The sequence below is a fragment of the Spinacia oleracea genome, chromosome 5, assembly GCF_020520425.1.
Source record: "Spinacia oleracea cultivar Varoflay chromosome 5, BTI_SOV_V1, whole genome shotgun sequence".
NCBI lineage: Eukaryota > Viridiplantae > Streptophyta > Magnoliopsida > Caryophyllales > Amaranthaceae > Spinacia > Spinacia oleracea.
This window is the reverse complement of record NC_079491.1, coordinates 122,073,696-122,097,272: the sequence shown is the minus strand read 5'-3', so window position 1 is coordinate 122,097,272 and position 23,577 is coordinate 122,073,696. Positions and strand designations below refer to the sequence as shown.

The following is a 23,577-nucleotide window of genomic DNA, read 5'->3' as shown; positions in this document are numbered from 1 at the left end:
TCAAGCCAACTACACCACGACCGAGAAAGAATTTCTCGCCATTGTGCATGCATTTGAGAAGTTTAGGACCTATTTAGTAGGGTCAAAGACAACTGTGTACACGGATCATGCGGCTATTCGCTATCTTATGGCGTAAAATGAGGCCAAACCGAGACTCATTCGTTGGGTTCTAATCCTTCAAGAATTAGATATTGAGATGAGAGATAAGAAAGGAGCCGAGAATGTGGTGGCCGACCACCTATCTAGGCTTGAACTCGGGAGTGTTGCTCCGGATGATGTCCCAATCGAGGATGCTTTGAGAGATGATACTTTGTATATGGTTGGGAGTTCCCAACTCCCTTGGTTTGTAGACATCGTTAATTACTTGGCTTGTGGGGCAATCCCGGAAGATCTCACCACTCAAGAGCGCCGCAAGTTGAAGTATGATTCTAGGCGCTATATTTGGGATGAGCCCACTTTGTTGAGGCGGTGCCCGGATGGCCTCTTAAGGAGATGTGTTCCGGATGAAGAGTTCCCTAGTGTCCTTCGTATGTGTCACTCCTCCCCTTGTGGTGGCCATATGGGAGGTGATAGAACCGCTTCCAAGATTCTTCAAAGCATGTTGTGGTGGCCTACCCTTTTTCGGGATTCTTGGGCATTTGTCAAATCTTGTGATCATTGTCAAAGATCGGGTAATATTTCCAAGAGATATGAAATGCCACAAAATCCCATCCTAGAGTTGGAAGTGTTCGATGTGTGGGGAATCGACTTCATGGGTCCCTTCCCTTCTTCTTATGGCAACCTCTACATTCTTGTAGCGGTTGACTATGTTTCCAAGTGGGCGGAAGCCATTGCATCTCCCACTAATGATCATAAAGTGGTAGTCAACCTCTTCAAAAAGATCATCTTTCCGCGTTTTGGGGTTCCTAGGGCTTTGATTAGTGACGGAGGGTCCCATTTTGCCCATGGTAAGTTCAAGGCTCTCTTGCGGAAGTATGGTGTCCGTCACAAAGTTGGTGTGGGCTATCACCCTCAAACTAGCGGTCAAGTGGAAGTCACCAATAGGGAGATTACGTCCATCTTGGAGAAGTCGGTTGCCAAAAACCGCAAGGATTGGTCAATCAAACTTGATGACGCCTTATGGGCGTATAGAACGGCTTTCAAGAAGCCAATTGGGATGACTCCCTACAAACTTGTTTATGGCAAGAATTTCCACTTGCCGGTGGAGCTTGAGCACAAGGCCATGTGAGCCATCAAAACTTTGAATTTTGAGCTCACTAGTGCGGGTGAGCGACGCTTGCTCGATCTCCATGAGTTAGAAGAACTCCCCATGAATGCCTATGACTCGGCAAGCATCTACAAGGCGCGTTCTAAACAATATCATGACGCCAAGATTGAGAAGCGAGAGTTCAAGGAGGGGGCGAAGGTCCTCCTTTATAACTCTGGTTTGAAGCTGTTCCCGGGAAAACTAAAGTCCCGGTGGAGCGGTCCGTTCGATGTTGTTCGAGTTTTCCCCCATGGTGCTATCGAGATTCGGGATGACGATTCCGGGTCCTTCAAAGTGAATGGGCATCGGCTCAAACACTATTTCTTGGGAGACTCTATTGGATCTTTTGCTTCCTTGGATCTCAAGGACCCCCCATGAATTTGGGGGGGGGGGGGATTCGTCAAGCTAATGACGTTAAACGAGCGCTCCCGGGAGGCACCCCGCGGCTTCTATGCATTGTTTTGGTATGTTTCATTGCGGTGGGTTCACACTTTCCACCTTTTGCCTTACCCGTCTTTATTTTGGTGAGTTTGTTTAGGTTTTAACGGCTTTTTGCGGGACTTGCTCCCACGAAAGTTCCGGTAACATCCTTCTAACTCTATTGCATACTTTGGGGGACGGGCATACATCATGTTGGGGCATTTGGTTGGATGGGTAGTTGTGCCCCTCCTTGCTTGGTTTTAGGCCGTGAGGACATGGCCTAATTCTAGCTTGGGGGGAGTTTTGTTATGTGGTTGGGTACTTGTTGATGCTCATTGCTATGAATCATACCATTATATGCTTGTTTCTTTGTTTTTAGATTGATTTAGTTTGATTTTAGTTTCTTTTATTTTGGTTTGTTTTGTTTGTTTTGTTTGTTTCTTTTTGTTTCCCTTTTTGGTGTGTTTTCTTATTTTCTTCCTTTTTCTTTTGTTTTGATTTCTTTTTTTGTCAAGGCAAGTTTTTCTAGGTTTTCTTAGGCAATATGCTTGATTGGGGCATATAAAATTGGAACTTGTAGATTAGAATGCTTTTATTCCTAATTGGTAGATTTTTACACGGTTCTTAATGTCTTGGGTCGAGTCTAGGATTTGGTGTCAAGAAAGTTGGTTGAACTATGGGTAGCATGCGTCACGAATTCTTGGCTTGTGGTAAGATGGTGTCGATTTCTCTAGTGATTTGAAACCGGAGAGAATGGTATTTGCTCCCTTGTGAGGTTCATGCTAAAAAATAAGCCCAAACACATTTTCATATATTGAGTGGCATGGATCCTTAGCATTGACTTTCTTGTCTCCCGAGTTTGACCATTTCCTTCCCGAGACCGCGACCGAACTACTTTAGGGGACGATAGAGGCATTTCTTTCGGTGACTATTTTTTCTTTTTAGTTTAGGACTCTATTTTCTTATTTTTCTCATATGTTTTTGTTTGCATTTGCCCCTTTGCTAGCCATTTGAGTCTTGACCCTTCATTTCTTATTATGAGCACATTACAAGCCTAATAGCCTTTGTTTTGTTTTCACCCTTAGAAGTGATAGTGAAGCTTAGAGTTATGATGCTTGTTGTTTTGGAGTAATTATGCAAAGTTGAGGAATGAATGTTGTTTTGTATGGATGACAAAGTTTTGGAAGAATGTTGTATATAGTGAGTAAATGATGCAAAAAGCAAAAAAGAGAGTTAAGTTGTGAAAAAGCCAAAAATAGAGAAAAAAACAAGGCATGAAAAGTTTCATTTGAAACACAAAAAAAGAGGAAAATCAAATCAAGAAAAAAAAAATGCAAAAAAGAGTTGTAGTTTAGAATTGTTGTTGAATAAGTTTGGGGGTACCCCAAATAAGTGGTACGAGTTTGTGTTTGGTTCAAAATGCTTGAGTTTAGTTCTATCATTGCGCTTCACTTTAGGTATGAGCACCAAATGGCCAAATTTGTTCCGCGCCTTACCCCTAGCCTACGTCACGCCCTAAAAGCCCTCTTCACCCCTAGAGTTGAGTCATTGTCGGTGGAGGGAGGATTTGGTCAAGGCTTAAGGAACAAGGTTGTCATGCTAAGATGTCGGGTAGCCTAATGTTGATTTTCTGGCGCCTTCACGGTGTCTTGAGACGCTATTCTCAAGGGTGGATAAGATCTAGAGATTTGACGTGGTATGCCCGGATGTAGGGGGATTGACTAGTGCTTGCCCTTAGTTCGCTTTGCTTGATGCTCGAATCTTTCACTCGGTTTAGGACATTAGTTAGCGTGTACTCAATTATTTGATTAGTAATATTAGTGTTCTTCTATACTTGTTCCATAATAAAGCCCATCTTGAATTTTGTAGTTTAATTTATTTTCTTCTCTTTTATTTTCTTCTTCTTTTCTTTCTTTCTTTTCTTGGTTTGTGTTTTCCATTTTAGTCTTGCCTTGCTTAGATTTGCTAGATTTTGATTTTCGTAATTTTTTAGAATCTGATTAGTTGCTCATTCTTCCTTAGTTGAGTTTAGTTTTCTAGAGACTAGCAAACGCTTAGCTTGGGGGAGTTTGATGAGCGACATTTATGTCGCTCTTAGCCTAGGATTTTATGTTAGTTTTTATGCTTTTTGATAATTTTTGTAGCTTTTTGTGTGAGATTTATAAGTTTTGTTCCATCTTGTGCTTTATAGGTGATCTTGATGAAAAATGATGGAAAACAAGTGAATTTGAGCCAAAACAGGGCTTGTGCGGTCGAGTGGCGTTTTGTGCGCCCGAACAGGTAGTGCAAATGGAGTTCAAGGAGATTCCAGTTTTATGCGGTCGAATGCCCTCTGTCATTCGGTCGCACAAAACGGATTTTTGAGGCAGATAGTCCCAAGATTGTAAAACGATCGCACAACCCTGGTAATTCGACAGCACAGGTTTTGTTCGACCGCACAACCTATGTTGTTCGACCGCACAAAAGTTGTGCGCCCAAACGGCTTTCCTTGTTCGACCAAATGGAGCTGCGAAGGAGACTTGAGCCAAAGGATTCCCATTCGACCGAACGGGGTTTTATGTTCGGTCGCACAAGACGAAGAAAACTTTCTTCGCTGACCTCGCTCGCACAAGAATGCAAACGATCGAACAAACTCAATTACGTTCGGTCGCACAGCGGGTACGTGCGACCGAATCACTGCGCGGGCTGCTCTTTTTCGAACTTTGGCTTCTATTTGAGGAAACTTATAAATAGAATTTTCGATTTATTTTAGAAGAGTAGAATTTTAGTTGATAATTGGAGATTTTAAAAGTAGATTTTCAGCAATTCTAGAGAGAGAAACTCTCCTCCATTCAAGCTTCAATTTGTAATCCTTCTTAACTCTTCTTCAATTTTGCAATTTAATTCTTAGTTTCTTAATTCTTGCTCTTGCTTTATTGTTGATTGTTCTTCAATTCCTTAATTTCTTGAATTCTTGATTTCATTGATTGAAGTTACTTTGATTTTCAATTTGTGATTTGATTGTGCAATTGAATTCTTAAATCCTCTTCTCTTACTCCTTCAATTTCATGCTTGCTAGCTTAGAATTAATGGATTGCTTGATTTCTAGAATGACTAGTGAGTAGAATTAGGTTAGGGTAAGGGGAGAATCTAGGAGCTTAATTAGGGGAAATTGTTGATTGATTGTTGGTTGATTCATGGATTAAATATGATTTGATGATAGGATACCCATGCTAGTTGAGTGGTAGTTGCAAATGCTATTCGATTAGAGTCACGTGGAACCATAGGATAGATTTCGCAAGAGATTGTGGGCCTATCTTGTGTGATCAAATGGCGGTGCCTATTATATGCTAGTTAGTTTAATCTAGGATTAGTCGAAAGCTCTTCCGTGGATTAGACGCATAGCGTTCCCTATCCGAGAGGTGGCGGGTTCGTCTTTAGATGCCATTTGCCTAATCACCATTTCGTTGCATGATCACCATTGCTAAATAGTTGAATTCATTTCCCCCGGTTTCCCTAGCCTATCCCCGACTCCCTAACGTTTCCCTTTCTTGATTCAATTTTGCATAATTCTTCATTTTTAGATTCTTAAAAGTGACAATTCAAAACCAAATCCTTGTTTGAACTAGATTGACTTTAAAGCTCATTAACCACCGTTTCTTTGGGACGATCCCTTTGCTTACCGCTAGCCGGTAGTTGAGTGGTTTTATAAATATTGTTTGCATAGGTTGTTTTCTATCAACGACGGAAAATACACCTATCAGTCATAAGGTATTCATTCAAGAATAGATATATGTTTCTTTATGAGCGACTCATAGAAACAAAAGGTATTCATTCTACCACAAATCTGAGAACATATGGTTGTTGCTTAAGATAATGTCTTTTAGGAAACCATCATATTTCTAAAAGGGCAAGTGGGAGAAAAATGACCTCGAATGGAATTCGAGTCAAGCAACAAACAAATGTAGGAGACTTAGGAGTCTTTGGAAAAGCTCCGTACTTAGAAGCCTTTGGAAGAGCTTCATGAAGACTTTAGAAGTGCTTCAAGAGAATCCTAATACTCAAAGGACTTGAGTAATGTCTTTATAGACACTAACGTTTGATGTTCAATACCTAAGTAAATCGTATAAGGAATAGAATTCAACCAAGATAGATACATAGATATCTTGAGGAATGAAAACTATGAAAACTTTGGAAAGTGCTTCAAAAACATACGACTTACAGGTTAGCTACGACGAAATAAAATTCCCAAGTATGATTTGAGGCCATCAAAAATATAAGTATGGTTCAAGGCCATACAAAATGGTTTGAGGCCATTTCATCCAAAGTACCTTCATCTTAGAGAATCAAATCTATGATTTGGTTGATTTGCATAAAGGGTTTACTCCCATTGGTTGCAAAAATGTTTTCAAAACATACAAAGATGATTTTGTATACACATACAAAAGAGAAGCTAGATTGGTGGTTAAAGATTGTAAACAACTTCACGGCGTTGATAATGTTGAAATCTTTTTCACTAAGTCGGAATGCTTGAACTATTTTGGATAAATCTAGCAATCATTGCATATGGCAATATGGCAATTGGAAAACGAAACACCTTACTCAATTGGACTTGTAGAAAGGAATTGTGTACATCACACAATGTAAAAAGATTTGGATGCTAGATAAAAGAGCAAGCTTAAGAAATCTATTCGTAGATTAAAGCATGCCAGTGGGAATTGGACCATATTTGTCTAAAAGGCTATTGAGCAATCATAGATTTATGAAAATATGGATCATCTTATAGATGAGGAGTTTAGTGGGAGCAAGGTCAAGTTTATTGGTTCTATATATGAGATACATATCTCTCTATTGAAAATGACATTCAAATGGTTAGATTTGAATGTATTTGTCAATATTAGAACCATAGCGAAACTTATAACATACTGGGATAAAGATCTATTGGATAGGATCTAAAGCGTTGTTTGGATTCTGTAAAAGTGATTACTAAATCAAACACAATGGAGAGACTCAAAAGAGACTCTCAACCCATATGAGTAAGTCTAAGTTATGAATGCTTTAACTAAGTATAAAGCTAGGCTGTTATCACTAGAGTTAAGCATGAAGGACCTTGAAGAGGTACCTTCAGCTTATATCACATGGCAATGCCAAGATTTTAGCAAGATTCAGTGTCTCGTGAAACAGAATGAAGCTAAAAGTTACATGGATGGATTTTAAAATGCGAATGGTTTTTGCATTACAATCAATCATGTATAATGTGATATATAGATCGCCAAGATAACTCGTGAACATTGGATCATGACGAGTTTATACCAATCTCTATTGATCTGGATCAAAGATTATTGGAACAGTATCAAGAACATCCAATACATTTGGATATGTAGGATGAGCACTTGATAAGAGGAAGTGAAGATAACTAAAGTTTTGATGCTACATGCATTTGCCTAAGCAAAAGTTTAATCTTGTTGTTAGGCAAACCACAAACATACACGGGCAATTAGGCGTCGTGATTAAAAGGTGGTAACATAGGTTCTAAACCATATGTGATGCATGGAAACTGAATCAATGATTAGTTTCCAAGTTCTCAGTTGAAAGATGTATCTCCCACATCTATGTGAACTGGTTGGAGCATTCCAAAAGGAAGCATCATTTGAAATTCTACATAATTGAAATGAATTCATTGTTGCCTAAGAAGCAATGAAAGGGAATTGTTTTTAGTGGGAGTTCTTCAATGAACTCAGGTTGATCACAAGTCTGCTACCTGGATGATTTTCTATTTTAGATATGATTATCATTCTAAACAGCAACGAAAGACTAGATCATACTAGAAACGTATTCAAAGATCTTTTCATCTTACATCGAAAAGCTTTCGATGGAAAAGATGCTAAGGATAGCAAAGTATGATAAACTAAACCTCTGCATTGAATGAGACACAACATTCATATGCAGAAATGGAATCAAGTTTGAGTTCCATGAATGTTTTAAGTATTGGGTGAAAGGCCTATATCTGTAAAACATTAAATGCTTGATTTTGGGTTAGAGGCCCACAAATTGGTAAGCATTTGGTTTAAACATTTATCATTTATGAAATTATATTTCATAGTTCATTTAATCTTGGTTTAGTATTAAATGATAAGTCCATGTGATTCAAATCATTCAAATGGGATGTCAAGATGGATTCTTCGACAAAGAAACACCCATAAGTGAACTTGAATATTGAAGTCACAAAGGATCCCTAATCCAGGTCATTGAAAGGTGGACGACCAATGACTAATGAAGATTAGATTGCAAATAGATTACTTAGTTCTGTTTCTTGAACTAGAGTGACTGGATGTCAGAATCTTTTGCATAGATACTTATTGGATCTTGTATCGGATTGACCATGAGAACACTTTAAGAGATTAAAGTCATATCATAGGTAGTTCTCATTAATGGTGATTAGAAACCGTTCCTCAGAACATGAGCGATTATGTCTGCTCGTTTGAAAATTAGTTCGCTTTGATACAAGCTAAACGTCACACCGTAAAAGGAGGCTATAAAAGCAGTTATTGGGCGTACTATGAATCAAAGTGAGTGTTCATAGATTGCAAGAATGGATTGTCCTCCTATCTTTGATAGGATATGGTGTTGTTGTGTAACAAGGCCTCTCGGAGAGTTAGATACTGTAAAATGCATGGCCGTGCTCAGAATGGTTAGGCTTAACCTTCTGCAAAAGTTTGACAGTTGAATTCTGTAATCCGAGAAATACTTCTGGACCTAATAAGGATGGCTTGGATCTTACCTTATGTTCAGTAAGTAACACTAAGTGACAAAGGAATGTGGATGCACACTTGTCTGAATGACAAGTGGGAGATTGAAGGAAATATGTCCTTCAACCAAGGTGCATTAAGTCTAATACCAAGGTTCAGATTAATTGCGAACAATTAATTCAGTGAGATCAAGTGATCGGAACAGGTTAGCTGGAGCAATGCTTCCGATCAGTGAGTTCTAATGGATATTGAACTCACAACTTACTCTTGACTGAACCTACAAGGTCACACCAATGACACGTAACAGATCACCGGATTAAAGGAATCGGAAATTCATTTAATAGCTTTTCGGGAATTAGTTGGAAACGTATTATACGATACGACCTTTGTCGGAATCGTATATCGTATCGCGAATATTCGTAAGCTGAGCGACACGAATAAATCGTATCGTACGACGGTGATTCGTCGAAAACGAAACGATAAATAATATATCGGAAATATATTAAATCGCGAATACGAAGGGCATCGGAGTTGCCGGCCCGTCGAGCCAAGCACGTAAGCGTGCAAGGCCCAACGAGCCAGCAAGCTCGCGAGCAAAGGCGAGCAAGGCCAGCCCATTGAGCGCGAGCATGCAACAGAACGCACAGCAAGCAACGCAGCGCGAGCGACCAAGGCCCACGGCCCAGCTGCTCGGCGCGCGCGCACTGTCGGCTTCGGCCTGCAGTGTGTGTCGTTGGGTGGGGCGTGCGGTCCGAGTGCTTGCGTGATGTGGCCGGTCAAGGCCTTTGGTTCTTGGCCGGTTACATCATTTAATACAATAGGAAAATTGTATTTTTCCAACACATAATTCTTAGTACTCAAAACCCTAGAGACACAGAGAACCCTAGTTCTCTCTGTGCCTCCAAAGTGAGTTCTTCCCAAAAGCAAAGTATCTTGATCGATTGTCTAAGCTACGATAATCAAGACGGATCTGAACGTGTCGGTGAACCAAGTAGAGGAACGACAAGTGGAGTTCTTTGTTCGTGTTCGTTGACATATTATTGTGGAAAACACGCTTCGAATGTAAGTTTGCTTAATCTGTGCTTTATACATGTTTCCTGGCTTTGGGGATTGTTTCCGCACATGTTATTATGTTTAACTGTATTCCCCTACATGCTGTGCTACATGGCTGCTATTCTTCTCTATTGCTGCTGTTATGTTGTTACAAGGCTGCTATCAAGGCACTTCAAGTGAGCAGCAGCGAAGCTCAAACAACAGAAACCAAGTATTGTAGCTGTGTTAGCTCCTTTGTGGCTGCTTGTGTATAAAACTGCAGGGATGTAGCTGTTGTTCCTGTGCTGCGTGTGACTGCTACTGTGCTTCCTCGTGAGGTTGCTAAGCTGTAGCTGTTTGCGCGCTGCACACTTAACTCAATTTCTCATGGCTCACAACATCATCGCTGCATATTAATAAGCAACGTAGCACATTAGAAAATCACAATACATGTTATTAAAAATCGAAAACATTATTAATTCGTTTAACATTTTTTACAAATCGTAAAACATATAACCCGTCGACAAGCATAATGACACATTATAAACACGTTAATACTCAAAACGACTCTTACGCAATGAGAATGCGCACAAAAGGCACTATTAGAGCAAAAACGACTAAAATATACGCAAGACGAGAAAATGTTACGATAAATGCAAAAATGCAATAAACGAACTAAAAACGAAAAAACTAAGCAAAAATATATTAAAATGCTAATAAAATGAACTAAAATCCTAAGCTAAGAGCGACATAAATGTCGCTCATCAATGATATTGCCGGAAACGGAAATATGGTTCATGACGGAAACATAAATATTATCCAAGCTGTAGATGTTGCCGGAAACGGAAACATGGCTCGTATCGGAAAGTATTATCGGAAATAGAAATATTGTCGGAATCAGAAATATTGCCAGAAACTGAAACATGACCGGAATCCAAAATATTAATGGAAACGTAAATATTTGTTCGAAACGGAAATGAATTCCGAAATCGGAAAACGAATCGGAAGCTCGACGAGCGACAAGCCGTCAAGCGAGCCGGCCCATCGCTCGACAAGCAAAGGCAGCACCGTGGGCCACGCCCTACGAGCAAGGCAGCAGCCATGAGGCCGCGCCCTGCGAGAAAGGCCGCAGCCATGGACCGCGCCAAGCTACAAGCAAGACAGCAGCCTCATGGGACGCGCCAAGCTGCAAGCAAGGCTGCAGCTCATGGGCCGCGCCAAGCCTGCGGCAAGGAAGCAGTGCATGGGCTGTGCTCAGCCTGCGAGCACCGTGTTCAAGGCATGCCGAGGCATGGGCCGAGGCAGCACGCACACCCACGTGGGCCCTTGTGGTTGCGTTGGGTTGTTCGTCTTGGGATCTAAGAAATATTCGATTTCTTAATTCCCAAGTAACCTTGGATTAAGTATTCCTAGTTTTACTAGAATTCAAATAATTAAGAGTTTAATTAATGTTGCATTCTAATTGAATAAGAGTTTCAATCCTAGTAGGTTTGGTAATTCTATTCCTAGTGAAACTCAAATTCCTTACTTCCTACACTATAATTATAAGGCTAGGGCCTCATAATTATACACATCAATTGAATTGAAAACATATTCTTTATTCCCATTGTGTTCAAGGGAGAACATAATACAAGGTTAACCGAATACATAAAACCTTAAGTAAAATTCTAGTTGGTTGAACCTAAGGCGGATCCGAACGTGCTGTGGACTTTCTACGGAGGGGCAACGTTTGAAGCTCTAAAGACTTGTTCTTGTTCGGTTCAGGAGCAGCTAGGGAAGGCACTCATCACATTGTATGTCACCTAAATTATGCTAATTGACTATGTGGCAATTAATTTGGATTCTGGCTTTATGGTTTTTCCGCATGAATTATATTGTTGTGTTATTCATAACCTAACACGCCTCAGCCTCATCCAACACTTCAACCATAGTCCAGACACTCTTTTTCACTAAATCTAAATTAAAGGAACCCTTTTTCAGCCCACGAATGAAGTTATCGAGTGCTACCCCATCCGGCAGGTCCTGGATCTGCCCTGATTCCAAATTAAATCGCTTCACGTAACTTCTTAATGACTCGTTGATACGGTTATGGATGAAAGTGATGTTAGGTTATGATACATATGACATTACATAGATCATGCGGAAACAACCATTAACCCAGGAAACATATTATTTACACATAATCATTTAGCATAGTTTAGATGCATACTCTTTGTTGCGTGCCTTCCCTAGCTGCGCCCGAACCGAACAAGAACAAGTCTTTTAGGACTCCAAGTGTCGTCCCTCCGTAGAAAGTCCACAGCACGTCCGGATCCGCCTTAAGATTGACCAACTAGAATCGCCCTTAAGGTACTCAGAAAATTCGGCACTTTTGGGGCAAGATGGGTGTTTGAATTTTCTCTCAAAAAACTCACTTTTGAATACTTTGAAACTTGTGTATAAATTATGACCCCTAGGCCTTTATTTATAGAGTTATGGAAAAGGAATCGTAATCCTAGTAGGATGCGAATTAATTGGAATTAGAATCCTACATGAATTCTATTTAATTAATTTATCCAATTAGGAATAGACATTTAATCATACACTGACTCTTGCTGATTCAGGAATCACGCATGAGCACAAACTCACACACACACGGCAGCCACAAGGACTGCCCATGCGTGCGAGCTGTAGCCCACGCAGCAAGGCCCACGCATCCGTGGCCTTGGCGCGCGCTGGGCTTGTGGCGTGCGTGCTTGCTGGGCGACGGCCTGGCTTCGTGCTGGGCCTTCGTCCGGCAGGCCTCGTCCGATGCTAATTCGTACGATACGCTTCCGATTAAATTTCCATTTCCGGAATCTATTTCCGATACGAACAATATTTAATATTTCCGATTCCGGAATTAATTTCCGTTTCGAACAAATATTTAATATTTCCGTTTCCGGAATTATTTTCCGATTCCGGCAATATTTCCGATTCTGACAATATTTCCGTTTCCGGCAATATTTCCGATTCTGGTAATATTTCCATTTCCAATAATATTTTCCGATACGTACCATGTTTCCGTTTCCGGTAACATCTACGACTTGGATAATATTCATATTTCCGATACGATCCATATTTCCGTTTCCGGCAATATCATCGTTTCCGGAGTATTCATTTCTTGCCTGTGACGATCTTAGCTCCCACTGAAACCAAGATCCGTCGCTTCCGAATATTCATAGATGGAGTATTTAATGCCATTAAATACTTGATCCGTTTACGTACTATTTGTGTGACCCTACGGGTTCAGTCAAGAGTAAGCTGTGGATTAATATCATTAATTCCACTTGAACTGAAGCGGCCTCTAGCTAGGCATTCAGCTCACTTGATCTCACTGAATTATTAACTTGTTAATTAATACTGAACCGCATTTATTAGACTTAACATAGAATGCATACTTGGACCAAGGGCATTATTTCCTTCAGTCTCCCACTTGTCCTTAGGGACAAGTGTGCATTTCCTAATTCCTTTGTCGCTCGATGCTTGCTCTTGAACATAAGGTAAGAGTTGTCATCCTTATTATGTCCAGAGGTGTTCCTCGGTTTCAGAGTTCAACTGATCAAATAAACAGATAATCATAGCCTATGATTCATCCGAGCACGGCCATGCATTTCACAGTTTCTAGCTCTCCGAGTGGCCTTGTACAACTTTTAAGCATCTCATCCCGATTTATGGGAGGACAATCCCAATCTTGCGATCTTGAGATTAGACTTCGTTTGATAGGTGATTACCTGAGCGTTGCCTTTATAGCCTCCTTTTACGGTGCGACGGTTGGTCAACGTCAAAGCAACCAGTTCTCAAACAAGTAATCTCAAATCACTCAGGTATTGAGGATTTAGTGTCTAATAATTTAATGAAATTTACTTATGACAGACTTTCATCTCTTACAGTAAAGTTTCATAGGTCTTGTCCGATACTAGTCTTCCCAAAGTAAGTATCTATGCAAATGATTATGACATTGCCATGTCCACATAGTTCAAGAAACAGAACTACTAGTCATCTTGCATTCTAATCGTCTAACGTTTTCTATGCGTCCAATTTTATAGAAAACTCCGATTAGGGACCATTTTCAACCTTTGACATTCAAGTTCACTTGATAGACATTTCTTAGTCACAGGACTGGTCCTGACAGTCTATCTTGAATATATCGTCAAATTTGAAGGGACTCATCATTTAATACTAAACCAAGATTAAATGGAATATGAAAATACATTTCATATATGATAAATGTTCAACCCCAATGTTTTATAACCATGGGCCTCAAACCCATCTTCTAAAACAATTCATGGAATTCAAAGCTATGCTTGATTTCCAGTGCTACAACGTGAGTGTTGCTTCTCACTTGTTGCATAGGTTTAGTTATCATGCTTTGCCAATCTTAATATCCTTTTCATCGAATGTTCTTCGAGATATGATGATAAGATCTTTTCGAGTTTGTTTATTATGTGATCTAGTCTTTCTTACTTCGATGGTGGTTTTACTCATTTTGCAATGAAGAACCATCAAGTTAGCAGACGTTTTTCTTGCTTCAAGAGTGGTTCTACGCATTTTTCAATGAAGAATCATCAAGCCAGCAGATAGGTGATCTACCCAAGTTCAGTGAAGAACTTTAAACAACCCTGTTTTATTGCTTCTTAGGCAATAATTACTTTTACTTCAACTTTATAGGTTGCTAGTGATGCTTTGTTTGGAATTACTTATCCAAGCAGTTCACAGATATGTGGAATACTCTCAACTATATCTTAGAACATAGAAATCATTATTTTAATTTCCCACGCAACAACTCATGGTCTCCAACCCATGTTGCCATTTCAAAACACGATGCTCTATAGCTCGTCCTTGTCAATGGTTAACTCCAAAGGGTCTTGCTTGATCCTTTGCCAGTGTTTATGCGTGTAGCATCAATATTTAGCATATCTTTATTTCCTTGAATCAAGAACTATTCCTATGTACCATTTCAAGTACCATAAGTATTCTTGATCTCAATCTAGTTGATCTTCACTTAGATCAATAGAGATTGGTATATGTTCGTCATGCCTAAAGTCATACGATACGTTTTTGGCGATCCTCATATTATATCATACATGATAAATTCTTTTGCAGAATATTTCTCAATTGAATTCTATTCATGTAACTTTAGCTTATCTAGTTTCAGTAGATACTAAATTCAGCTAAATTCTTTGACATATAATATAGGTTAAGAATCTCATTTAGACTCTTTGATGTTTAACTTAGTAAATGCTTATACATAGTTAAAACATCCTTTACTTAGATTTATTCACATGGGTCGAATATCTCCAATGGAGACTTTCGTGTTTGATTTAGTAAATGCCATTACTTAATCCAAAACAATATCATAAGATTTTTGTAAATAGATCTTAATACCCAGTATGTACTAAGTTTCGCCATGGTCCATCATTGATGAATTATTTCAAATCTAAGTCATTAGCATTTGAATGTTATTTCACAATAGAGAGATATGTGTGTAATACACATAGGACCAATTAAGTTTTAAGTACTCCCACTAAACTTCTTATATATCTATAAGAATCATGTACATTTTATGAAACTAAAATACTTATTAGCTTCACTAAAATACATTTCTAATTCCCAATTGCTTGCTTAAATCTGTACTTAGATTTCATAAGCTAGCTTTCCTTTTCAAGCATTTATTTGGATCCACAAATCCTATGACATACCATGTACATAGTTTATTCCAACATTTGATTGAGGAATACGTTTTGTCATCCAATTGCCATATGTACCAATATGCAATCATTGCTTGAATTATAGACTTAAGCATTACGATTTTGCATGAGGTTTCAACACAATCCATGCCATGAATTTGCTTGTAACCTTTAGCAACTAATCTAGCTTTGTGTGTGAACACAATTCCATGTTTGATGGTTTTTATCCTTAAAACAAACTTGCAACCAATAGGTGTGAAACTATTCTTGCAAATCAACAAAATTTCAATTTTGTCATCAAAACATTGAGTATGTTTTATGGCCTCTAACCATTTAAAACATTTGAGTCTATATATGGCCTCTAACCATTTTAGGGAATCTAGGTTTCGTCATAGCTTTCTTACAACTCATAAACTCATTAATCTACATGATAATAGTTTGACTGCAAGTTGTAGGTTTCTTCACTATCGAATAGAAGAATCTCATAGTTTCATTGACCAGAACTCTATGTTTCCTTACTATCTAATAGAAGAATCTCATAGTTCCAGTGACTTGAACTCTATGCCTACTTGGGTATAGAACATCAAACATTAGAATATCAATAGCCACTTAAAGTCCTTTGAATATTCTGTTCTCCTTGAAGCACTTGTAAAGTCTTCTAAGAGATGTCTATTCTTTAAAGCCACTTCTAAAGTCTTAAAGAATAAGTTCGGATTTTCTGAAGCACTTCGAAAAGCCTCCGGAATGTCCGTTTTATGTTTGTTGTTCGCCTTGAAAACTTTCGAGGTCTATTTTCTCCCACTTGTCATTTTGGAAACGAATCTCCAAAAGGACATTATTTCGAGCAAACAAACATTATGTTCTCAAAAATGCGTGGTAGAAACAATACCCTTGTGTCTCATTTGAATAAATCACAATGAAACATATATCTAGACTTGGGCCTTAGTTTGTTGAATAACAAACACTAAGCTCCCACTGAGTTTAGCAACTCTTTAGATATATATAATTGAAAAGATATCCTGAAAATAGCTTTGACGAATTTGTTTTAGTTTGGTGGTAGTTGAGCATTTTGTTTTAGAAATTATAGGAAAAGTCTTTATGATTCATCATTGATCGAATCAAGTACTAATTGACTTCGATCATTCCAACGTAGATATGCCATATCTTATGGAGCTAGATTGTGAAATTACAACACACAATCATTGATGATCATATTTGGTCTCAAGTAATCATCAACATGATCTAACCTAGATCTTTATGATTTCTTGCCAAGTGGATTTTATACCTCTGAATCTTTGAACTAGCCAAACAGATTCAACTTATATCACATTTGAGTAAATAAACCTATATTCACTCAAATCCATGTGAAATAATAAAGTCATAAAACCTTTCTTTAGCTTTGAATTCTATCGTCTAGGCGTTCTAACAATAGTTCATATTCCTTGTTACTTTCAACAAGTAAGACTAGCTTGTCTTAAGTTGATCTAGAAATCAACCAACTTTCAAAAGTCCATCAAAATAGAGCTTATGAATGTTAACTTGTTGATATGGTCTAAGCAACAATGCCAAAGATTTAATGGAACTCAAATCAAGGGTTTGATTTGAACCTAGTAAAGTTCTTTAAAGAGTTGTTTGTTTTAATCAAGCATATTGACTCAACCAGTAATTGACCATTTCATTCAAATAAACAAACAAACAAGCATTGTTTTTGTTCTTCTGAATGTGAGTCTTTCTGTGTTTGAAGCAGAAATTTAGGTATGCTGATTATGGAACAAAATAGCCATTAAGTTCCAGCCTTTGAAAGGACTTAAAACAAACTTAGATGACCCTACAATTAATGTAGCATTGCCATGCTTCATTTCCCACTTGTAGGTCATTAGTGTATCCTAGCTTCCATTGTTTGAGTTATTACCGAAGTAAGAACCTCAAGCGGTATATGATACCAAGGAAGTTTGATTACTAGGTCACTCCTCTTTAAACATAAACTTATAGGTAGAAACGGAATCGTAAATTCCTTTCATATGTTCCTTTGTTTTCCTATTTCTTGTACCCTTTCTTATAGTCTTAAGAATTGAATTCTTTAGTGTTGACTTTTATACTTTGTTAGACATGTCCAATGTCACCAACAAGGTTCTTTTCCATTTTAATTTATGTTGAATATTTTGTTTCAACTAGATGATCTTACCAGAAGCTTCTAAAGTTCTCTAAGTATCGATCTATTCGAATGTCTAGGAACTAGACTCATTCGAGAATTAAATGGAAAAAGATATTAGGTTGTTAACCATTGGTAAGGCTGAGCGTATTAAACTCAATGCTTTATGATCTCAAAACTACATTGTATTTTGAATTCACAAGCACCAATTGGTTTGCTATTCAATTTTGATATTCGAAAACAACCATAAAAGTCGATATAAGAAACGTACATTTTAAATTGCTCACTTTCTCTCTTTTCCGTGAATCGTTCTTGGATTCACTACCAATCGAGGAAATTTACTGTTACCTTTCTAAAAGGATTTATTGCAGTGCAAGATATTTAATTATAAACAATAATTAAAACATACATTGAAGCATGCAAAGTCTAAACATTTATCATGAATAATAACTTGAAATTAAAGCAACCATGCAATTCAAACAAGTTATTAGCATTTTACTCGATTTTATTGTTCCGGCAGGTGTGAATAAAATGATTCCAAGATCCTAAAATCATTGAAGAACTAAGCACAGTTTGTCGACTTAATCCTAAAACATTTTAGGTAAGCAAAAGCCTTTTGCTAATAGTATAGAAACTACTCTTGGTTGATAGGTACGTCTAAGAACTTATTAGGTAAACCTATCGATTTTGCCACGACATAAAAGGACTCCTTACTTATATCGTTGAGTTTCACCAAAACTAACGTGTACTCACAATTATTTGTGTACCTTGCCCCTTTAGGACCAATAAGTAACACCTCGCTGAGCGAAAACTATTACTAGATTGATGTAAAGGATATCCAAGCAAGTGTATATTTTGGCATGGCACCTTTTAACTCAATTTTTAAGTTTGGAACTTAAAGCTCTTACTATGTTGGTTAGATTTTAAGTGAACTAAAATCCTTAATCATGCAACATAATCAAGCTTTTGATCTCATGCATTTTAAGACATATTTAAAACAATAAATAACTTAAAACATGCATAAGATATTTGTGATCTAGTATGGCCCGACTTCATCTTGAAGCTTTGACTTCAAAGTCCGTCTTGAAAATCTCCGTGGGAGGCACCATTTTCTTCAAATAGGATAAGCTATAACTAATTACAACTATTTGATGGTTCGCAGACCATATTTGAATTGAAAAATAACTTTGGTACTTTAGACCAATTACATTCAAATTAATGGTACGCAGACCATATTTTCTATCCTATTTGGGCCATACTAGTCACTTCATAACCTGCAAAACAGTACATATACAATATATACCATTCACCCATTCATTATCATGAATGGCCCACATAGCTGGTTAGTTAAACACATTATGCATCACGTAAACATTTGCAGCAATTAATCAAGGTCACCAATAATCTACCAATTATTCAGTCCTTATTAATTCTAATCGAGTTGTTTTAACCTTAAGGATTTGTAGACCTAATCAAGAGTTTATGACTAAAAGCACTCCCACTCAAACCAATAAATTCATATGCTTTACTAATTTTAAACATAAAATTGTATTTCTAGTCTAACCGGAAACATACAAATTTAATTAAAATTTAAAGCTCATATAAATTTATAATTGAATCCAAAAATTTAATTTTAATTTCAGTCACATTTAAATTAATTTATGATTTTAATTTTAGTAAAATAATTAGAATAAATGCCATTTATTATAATTATAATATTCAAAATTAAAATCCAAGAAATTAATTTAAATTATTAATTTTAAAATCAATTAAAAATTACGTGAACTGAAATTTTCAAATTAAACATTCAAAACGATCTAATCGTAACGCAAACACCCTACGCGTTGCACGCCCATGGGCTGTACGCACACAGCCATTGCTGGCCATGTGCGCGCAGCCCATGCGCTCGTTGCATAGCTGCTGCTGTCCCATACGCAAGCCTCCGCACAGCGCCCACCGCACGCGAGCTATCGCTCGCAGCGCGCGCGCGTTACCGCGCTCGCTGGTGCGCGAGATCGCTCGCTGGTGCGCGTGAGCCATCGCTCGCTGGGGCGCTGCATCGCTCGCTGGCGCGCGAGATCGCGCGCTGGCGCGCGAGCCATCGCTCGCTGGGGCGCTGCATCGCTCGCTGGCGCGCGAGATCGCGCGCTGGCGCGCGAGATCGCTCGCTGGTGCGCGCGAGTGATGCTGGGCGCAGCGCTCGTGGCACGCGAGCTTGCGCTCGCTGCGCACGAGGCTGCGCGCTGTTGTGCGAGGCAGCGCGCGCTGTGGCGCAGCTCGCTTGCTGCCCACACGCGACTGCCTTGGCTCGCCCCTCGCCCATGCCCATACGTTCATTGCTCGTGGCACACGACACAAGGCAGGGCTGCTGCCTTGTGCTCGTGCACTACGGCCTTGCTCATTGCATTCGTGCCGCACGGGCGACGAGCTCCCTTGCTCGTCGTCGCATGCCCGCATTATACAACACCCCTTAAGGGTAACACGAAGCGTCCATTGCTTCGCGCGTGCAAGTTATTTGAACGAATCGCATAAAATTTAAAATTTATATTTAAAATTAATGACAAATTAATAAATAATATTAATTTCATAATTTTAGGGCGAAAAAATCGAAAATTTATTATCCAATTGATTTCCGATTGATATGGATTCAAGTCTAGGTCATAAAAATTTAAAATTTATCGTAAATTTACAATTTTTATGGTGGTTTTTAATCATAGGTTTCTAATTAAATTACAATTAATTATGAAAATCAAATTAATTCTAAATTATTCTAATTTTCAACAAATTAATCATAATTACAAATTAGATTGCATAATTAACAAGACTAGGCATTCAAACTTGTTAAACATATGCAGTAGGTCAATCAAAAATTCAAGATTTATCAACAAGAATCGCAAATATTTAATTTAACATCTTAAATTTACGAAATTTTGCATTCGAAAAACTAAAACCTTCGAAAAGTCATAGTTAGGCTTCGAATTTGAGAATTCTGGGTTCGGCAGAAAAATACTATTTTTGTCAAAATTTTAGAATGCCTTTTACATGCGGAATTGACACAAAAATCACTCAATTCGGATGAGTAATGAAGAAACTGCCGAAAAACTGCGTACGTATAATTAAATAAACGCAATTTGCAACTAATTAACAATTACGAAAATTAATCACCCCTTTTAATTCTTGCAAATTTGTAATATTTAACCATGTTCATGCAATTTAGATTATGAAAATAATAAGGGGCTCGTGATACCACTGTTAGGTTATGATACATATGACATTACATAGATCATGCGGAAACAACCATTAACCCAGGAAACATATTATTTACACATAATCATTTAGCATAGTTTAGATGCATACTCTTTGTTGCGTGCCTTCCCTAGCTGCGCCCGAACCGAACAAGAACAAGTCTTTTAGGACTCCAAGTGTCGTCCCTCCGTAGAAAGTCCACAGCACGTCCGGATCCGCCTTAAGATTGACCAACTAGAATCGCCCTTAAGGTACTCAGAAAATTCGGCACTTTTGGGGCAAGATGGGTGTTTGAATTTTCTCTCAAAAAACTCACTTTTGAATACTTTGAAACTTGTGTATAAATTATGACCCCTAGGCCTTTATTTATAGAGTTATGGAAAAGGAATCGTAATCCTAGTAGGATGCGAATTAATTGGAATTAGAATCCTACATGAATTCTATTTAATTAATTTATCCAATTAGGAATAGACATTTAATCATACACTGACTCTTGCTGATTCAGGAATCACGCATGAGCACAAACTCACACACACACGGCAGCCACAAGGACTGCCCATGCGTGCGAGCTGTAGCCCACGCAGCAAGGCCCACGCATCCGTGGCCTTGGCGCGCGCTGGGCTTGTGGCGTGCGTGCTTGCTGGGCGACGGCCTGGCTTCGTGCTGGGCCTTCGTCCGGCAGGCCTCGTCCGATGCTAATTCGTACGATACGCTTCCGATTAAATTTCCATTTCCGGAATCTATTTCCGATACGAACAATATTTAATATTTCCGATTCCGGAATTAATTTCCGTTTCGAACAAATATTTAATATTTCCGTTTCCGGAATTATTTTCCGATTCCGGCAATATTTCCGATTCTGACAATATTTCCGTTTCCGGCAATATTTCCGATTCTGGTAATATTTCCATTTCCAATAATATTTTCCGATACGTACCATGTTTCCGTTTCCGGTAACATCTACGACTTGGATAATATTCATATTTCCGATACGATCCATATTTCCGTTTCCGGCAATATCATCGTTTCCGGAGTATTCATTTCTTGCCTGTGACGATCTTAGCTCCCACTGAAACCAAGATCCGTCGCTTCCGAATATTCATAGATGGAGTATTTAATGCCATTAAATACTTGATCCGTTTACGTACTATTTGTGTGACCCTACGGGTTCAGTCAAGAGTAAGCTGTGGATTAATATCATTAATTCCACTTGAACTGAAGCGGCCTCTAGCTAGGCATTCAGCTCACTTGATCTCACTGAATTATTAACTTGTTAATTAATACTGAACCGCATTTATTAGACTTAACATAGAATGCATACTTGGACCAAGGGCATTATTTCCTTCAAGTGATAGTCTTATGCTAGCAATTGGAACCAAAACTGATTTGGGTTCAATGGCTCATTTTGTGTGCATGGTGACTTGGATTGAGTGAGCTCGTTATATGGTCCTTATTATCAAGGTGGTACGTTAATCAAACTGGTCCGTTTAATCACATTGGTCCGCTTGTTTAAACAGATTGTACGCACTTATTATTTTTAATTGCTTTGGTTAAAGTCGGTTTAATAAAGGGATATTTGTTTAAATCCCCAATTTAAATTCAGTCATTACTTAGCTTTGATTATTGCTGTTTGTAAGGAGAGTTTTAAGCCTTTGTAACCTCCAATTTAGTGACTGAATTAGGAGGCTTTAGAGCTTGTAACTGCCAGTTTTAAAGGCTCTTAAATGGCTCTTAATTAGACGTTTAAAGCTCTTGTGGCTGTTGGTTTTTTGGCTATTTATAGTCAGCTTCTTGATTGGAATAAACAACCAACTGGATGATTAAAACACTTGTTTGTTACATTTCGAATTATAGTTTATAATTCAGCCTTTTTCTTTGTTTTGGACGCGTTTCCTATTCAAAGAACTGATTGTGAGTCAATAGGTCTTGTCTTGCATTCACGATCAACGAGTTAAAGGTCTAGCTTGTTAATCAACTATCCTTGTTTATACAACGAGTTTTTAAACTCGTATCATTAGTGGTATCAGAGCTGCTGTTCGTGTGATCCGCCCAAAAAAAAAGAGCTGCTGTTCGTAATTCTTACAAACTGAAATATGGATTTTGATGACCCTGACTTTCTACAACATCTCCAAGAAGCCTTGAAGAACGTTAGAGATGGGGGGTATCGTAGGCCTCCTAGGCGTGATCTACGGGCTATGGATGAATTCAAAGTCACCGAACTTCCTGAATTTGTTGGTGGAACAGATCCGGAAGCCTATTTGGAGTGGGAGCGCAAAATAGAGAGAATGTTCGATTTCAAGGACATTGATGATGAGAAGCGTTGCAAATATGCCATATTGAAGCTAGGACGAGGGGCTTCATTGTGGTTCGAGGGACTGAAATCCAAGAGAATACGTGAAGGGAAGGAGAAAATTACCTCTTGGGAGTCTTTGAAACGTAAGCTACGTAAAAGGTATGTGCCAACAACTCATAGAATAACAACTTATCGTAAAATTGCCGAATTGAGGCAAGGAAAAATGAGTGTGGCTGAATATATTGATGAGTTTGAAAAGTTGTCCTTAATGGGAGAAATTGAGGAAATTGAGGAACAAAAACTGTCCAGATTTTTAAGGGGTCTAAATTATAATATTGCCAATACCGTAGACCTTTATCCATATTCTGATTTTGACACTCTTTGTGGACTTTGTTTAAAATTGGAAAATCAAGGGAAGGCAAAATATGGGGGAGGGTCTAGTATGGATGGTAAAGCCAAGTCTTGGGCTAAATCCGAACCTAGCTTGAAACCAAACACATCACCTAGTACCGTAGGTTCAAGTAATTCTACGGCTGCCCCTAAACTATCTAACCCAACCAAAGAAACAAGTCTGTCCAAGGTGCGTTGTTTTAAGTGTCAAGGGTTTGGGCATTATCAAAACGCGTGTCCAAATAAACGATAAGTGGTGTAGTGTAATTGTTGATGGGGGGAGTTGTACCAATGCTGCTTCTAGTGAAATAGTGTCAAAATTAGGCTTAAGGCAAGAAAATTGTGCTAAAGCCTATGTCATC

The 23,577-nt window shown here is 38.5% G+C and overlaps 1 protein-coding gene across 1 annotated transcript; it reads left to right on the top strand.

The window, feature by feature from the left end:
• Window positions 1-1,309: 1,309 nt before the first annotated feature.
• LOC130461834 (uncharacterized) lies at window positions 1,310-1,624 on the top strand. The gene has a single exon (XM_056830064.1). The coding sequence runs from the start codon at window positions 1,310-1,312 to the stop codon at window positions 1,622-1,624; it is 315 nt and encodes a 104-aa protein (XP_056686042.1).
• The last annotated feature ends 21,953 nt before the right edge of the window (window positions 1,625-23,577 follow it).

Excerpts from the sequence above, each read along its gene's own strand:
- LOC130461834 (XM_056830064.1), top strand. The coding sequence starts at position 1,310 with ATGAATGCCTATGACTCGGCAAGCATCTACAAGGCGCGTTCTAAACAA.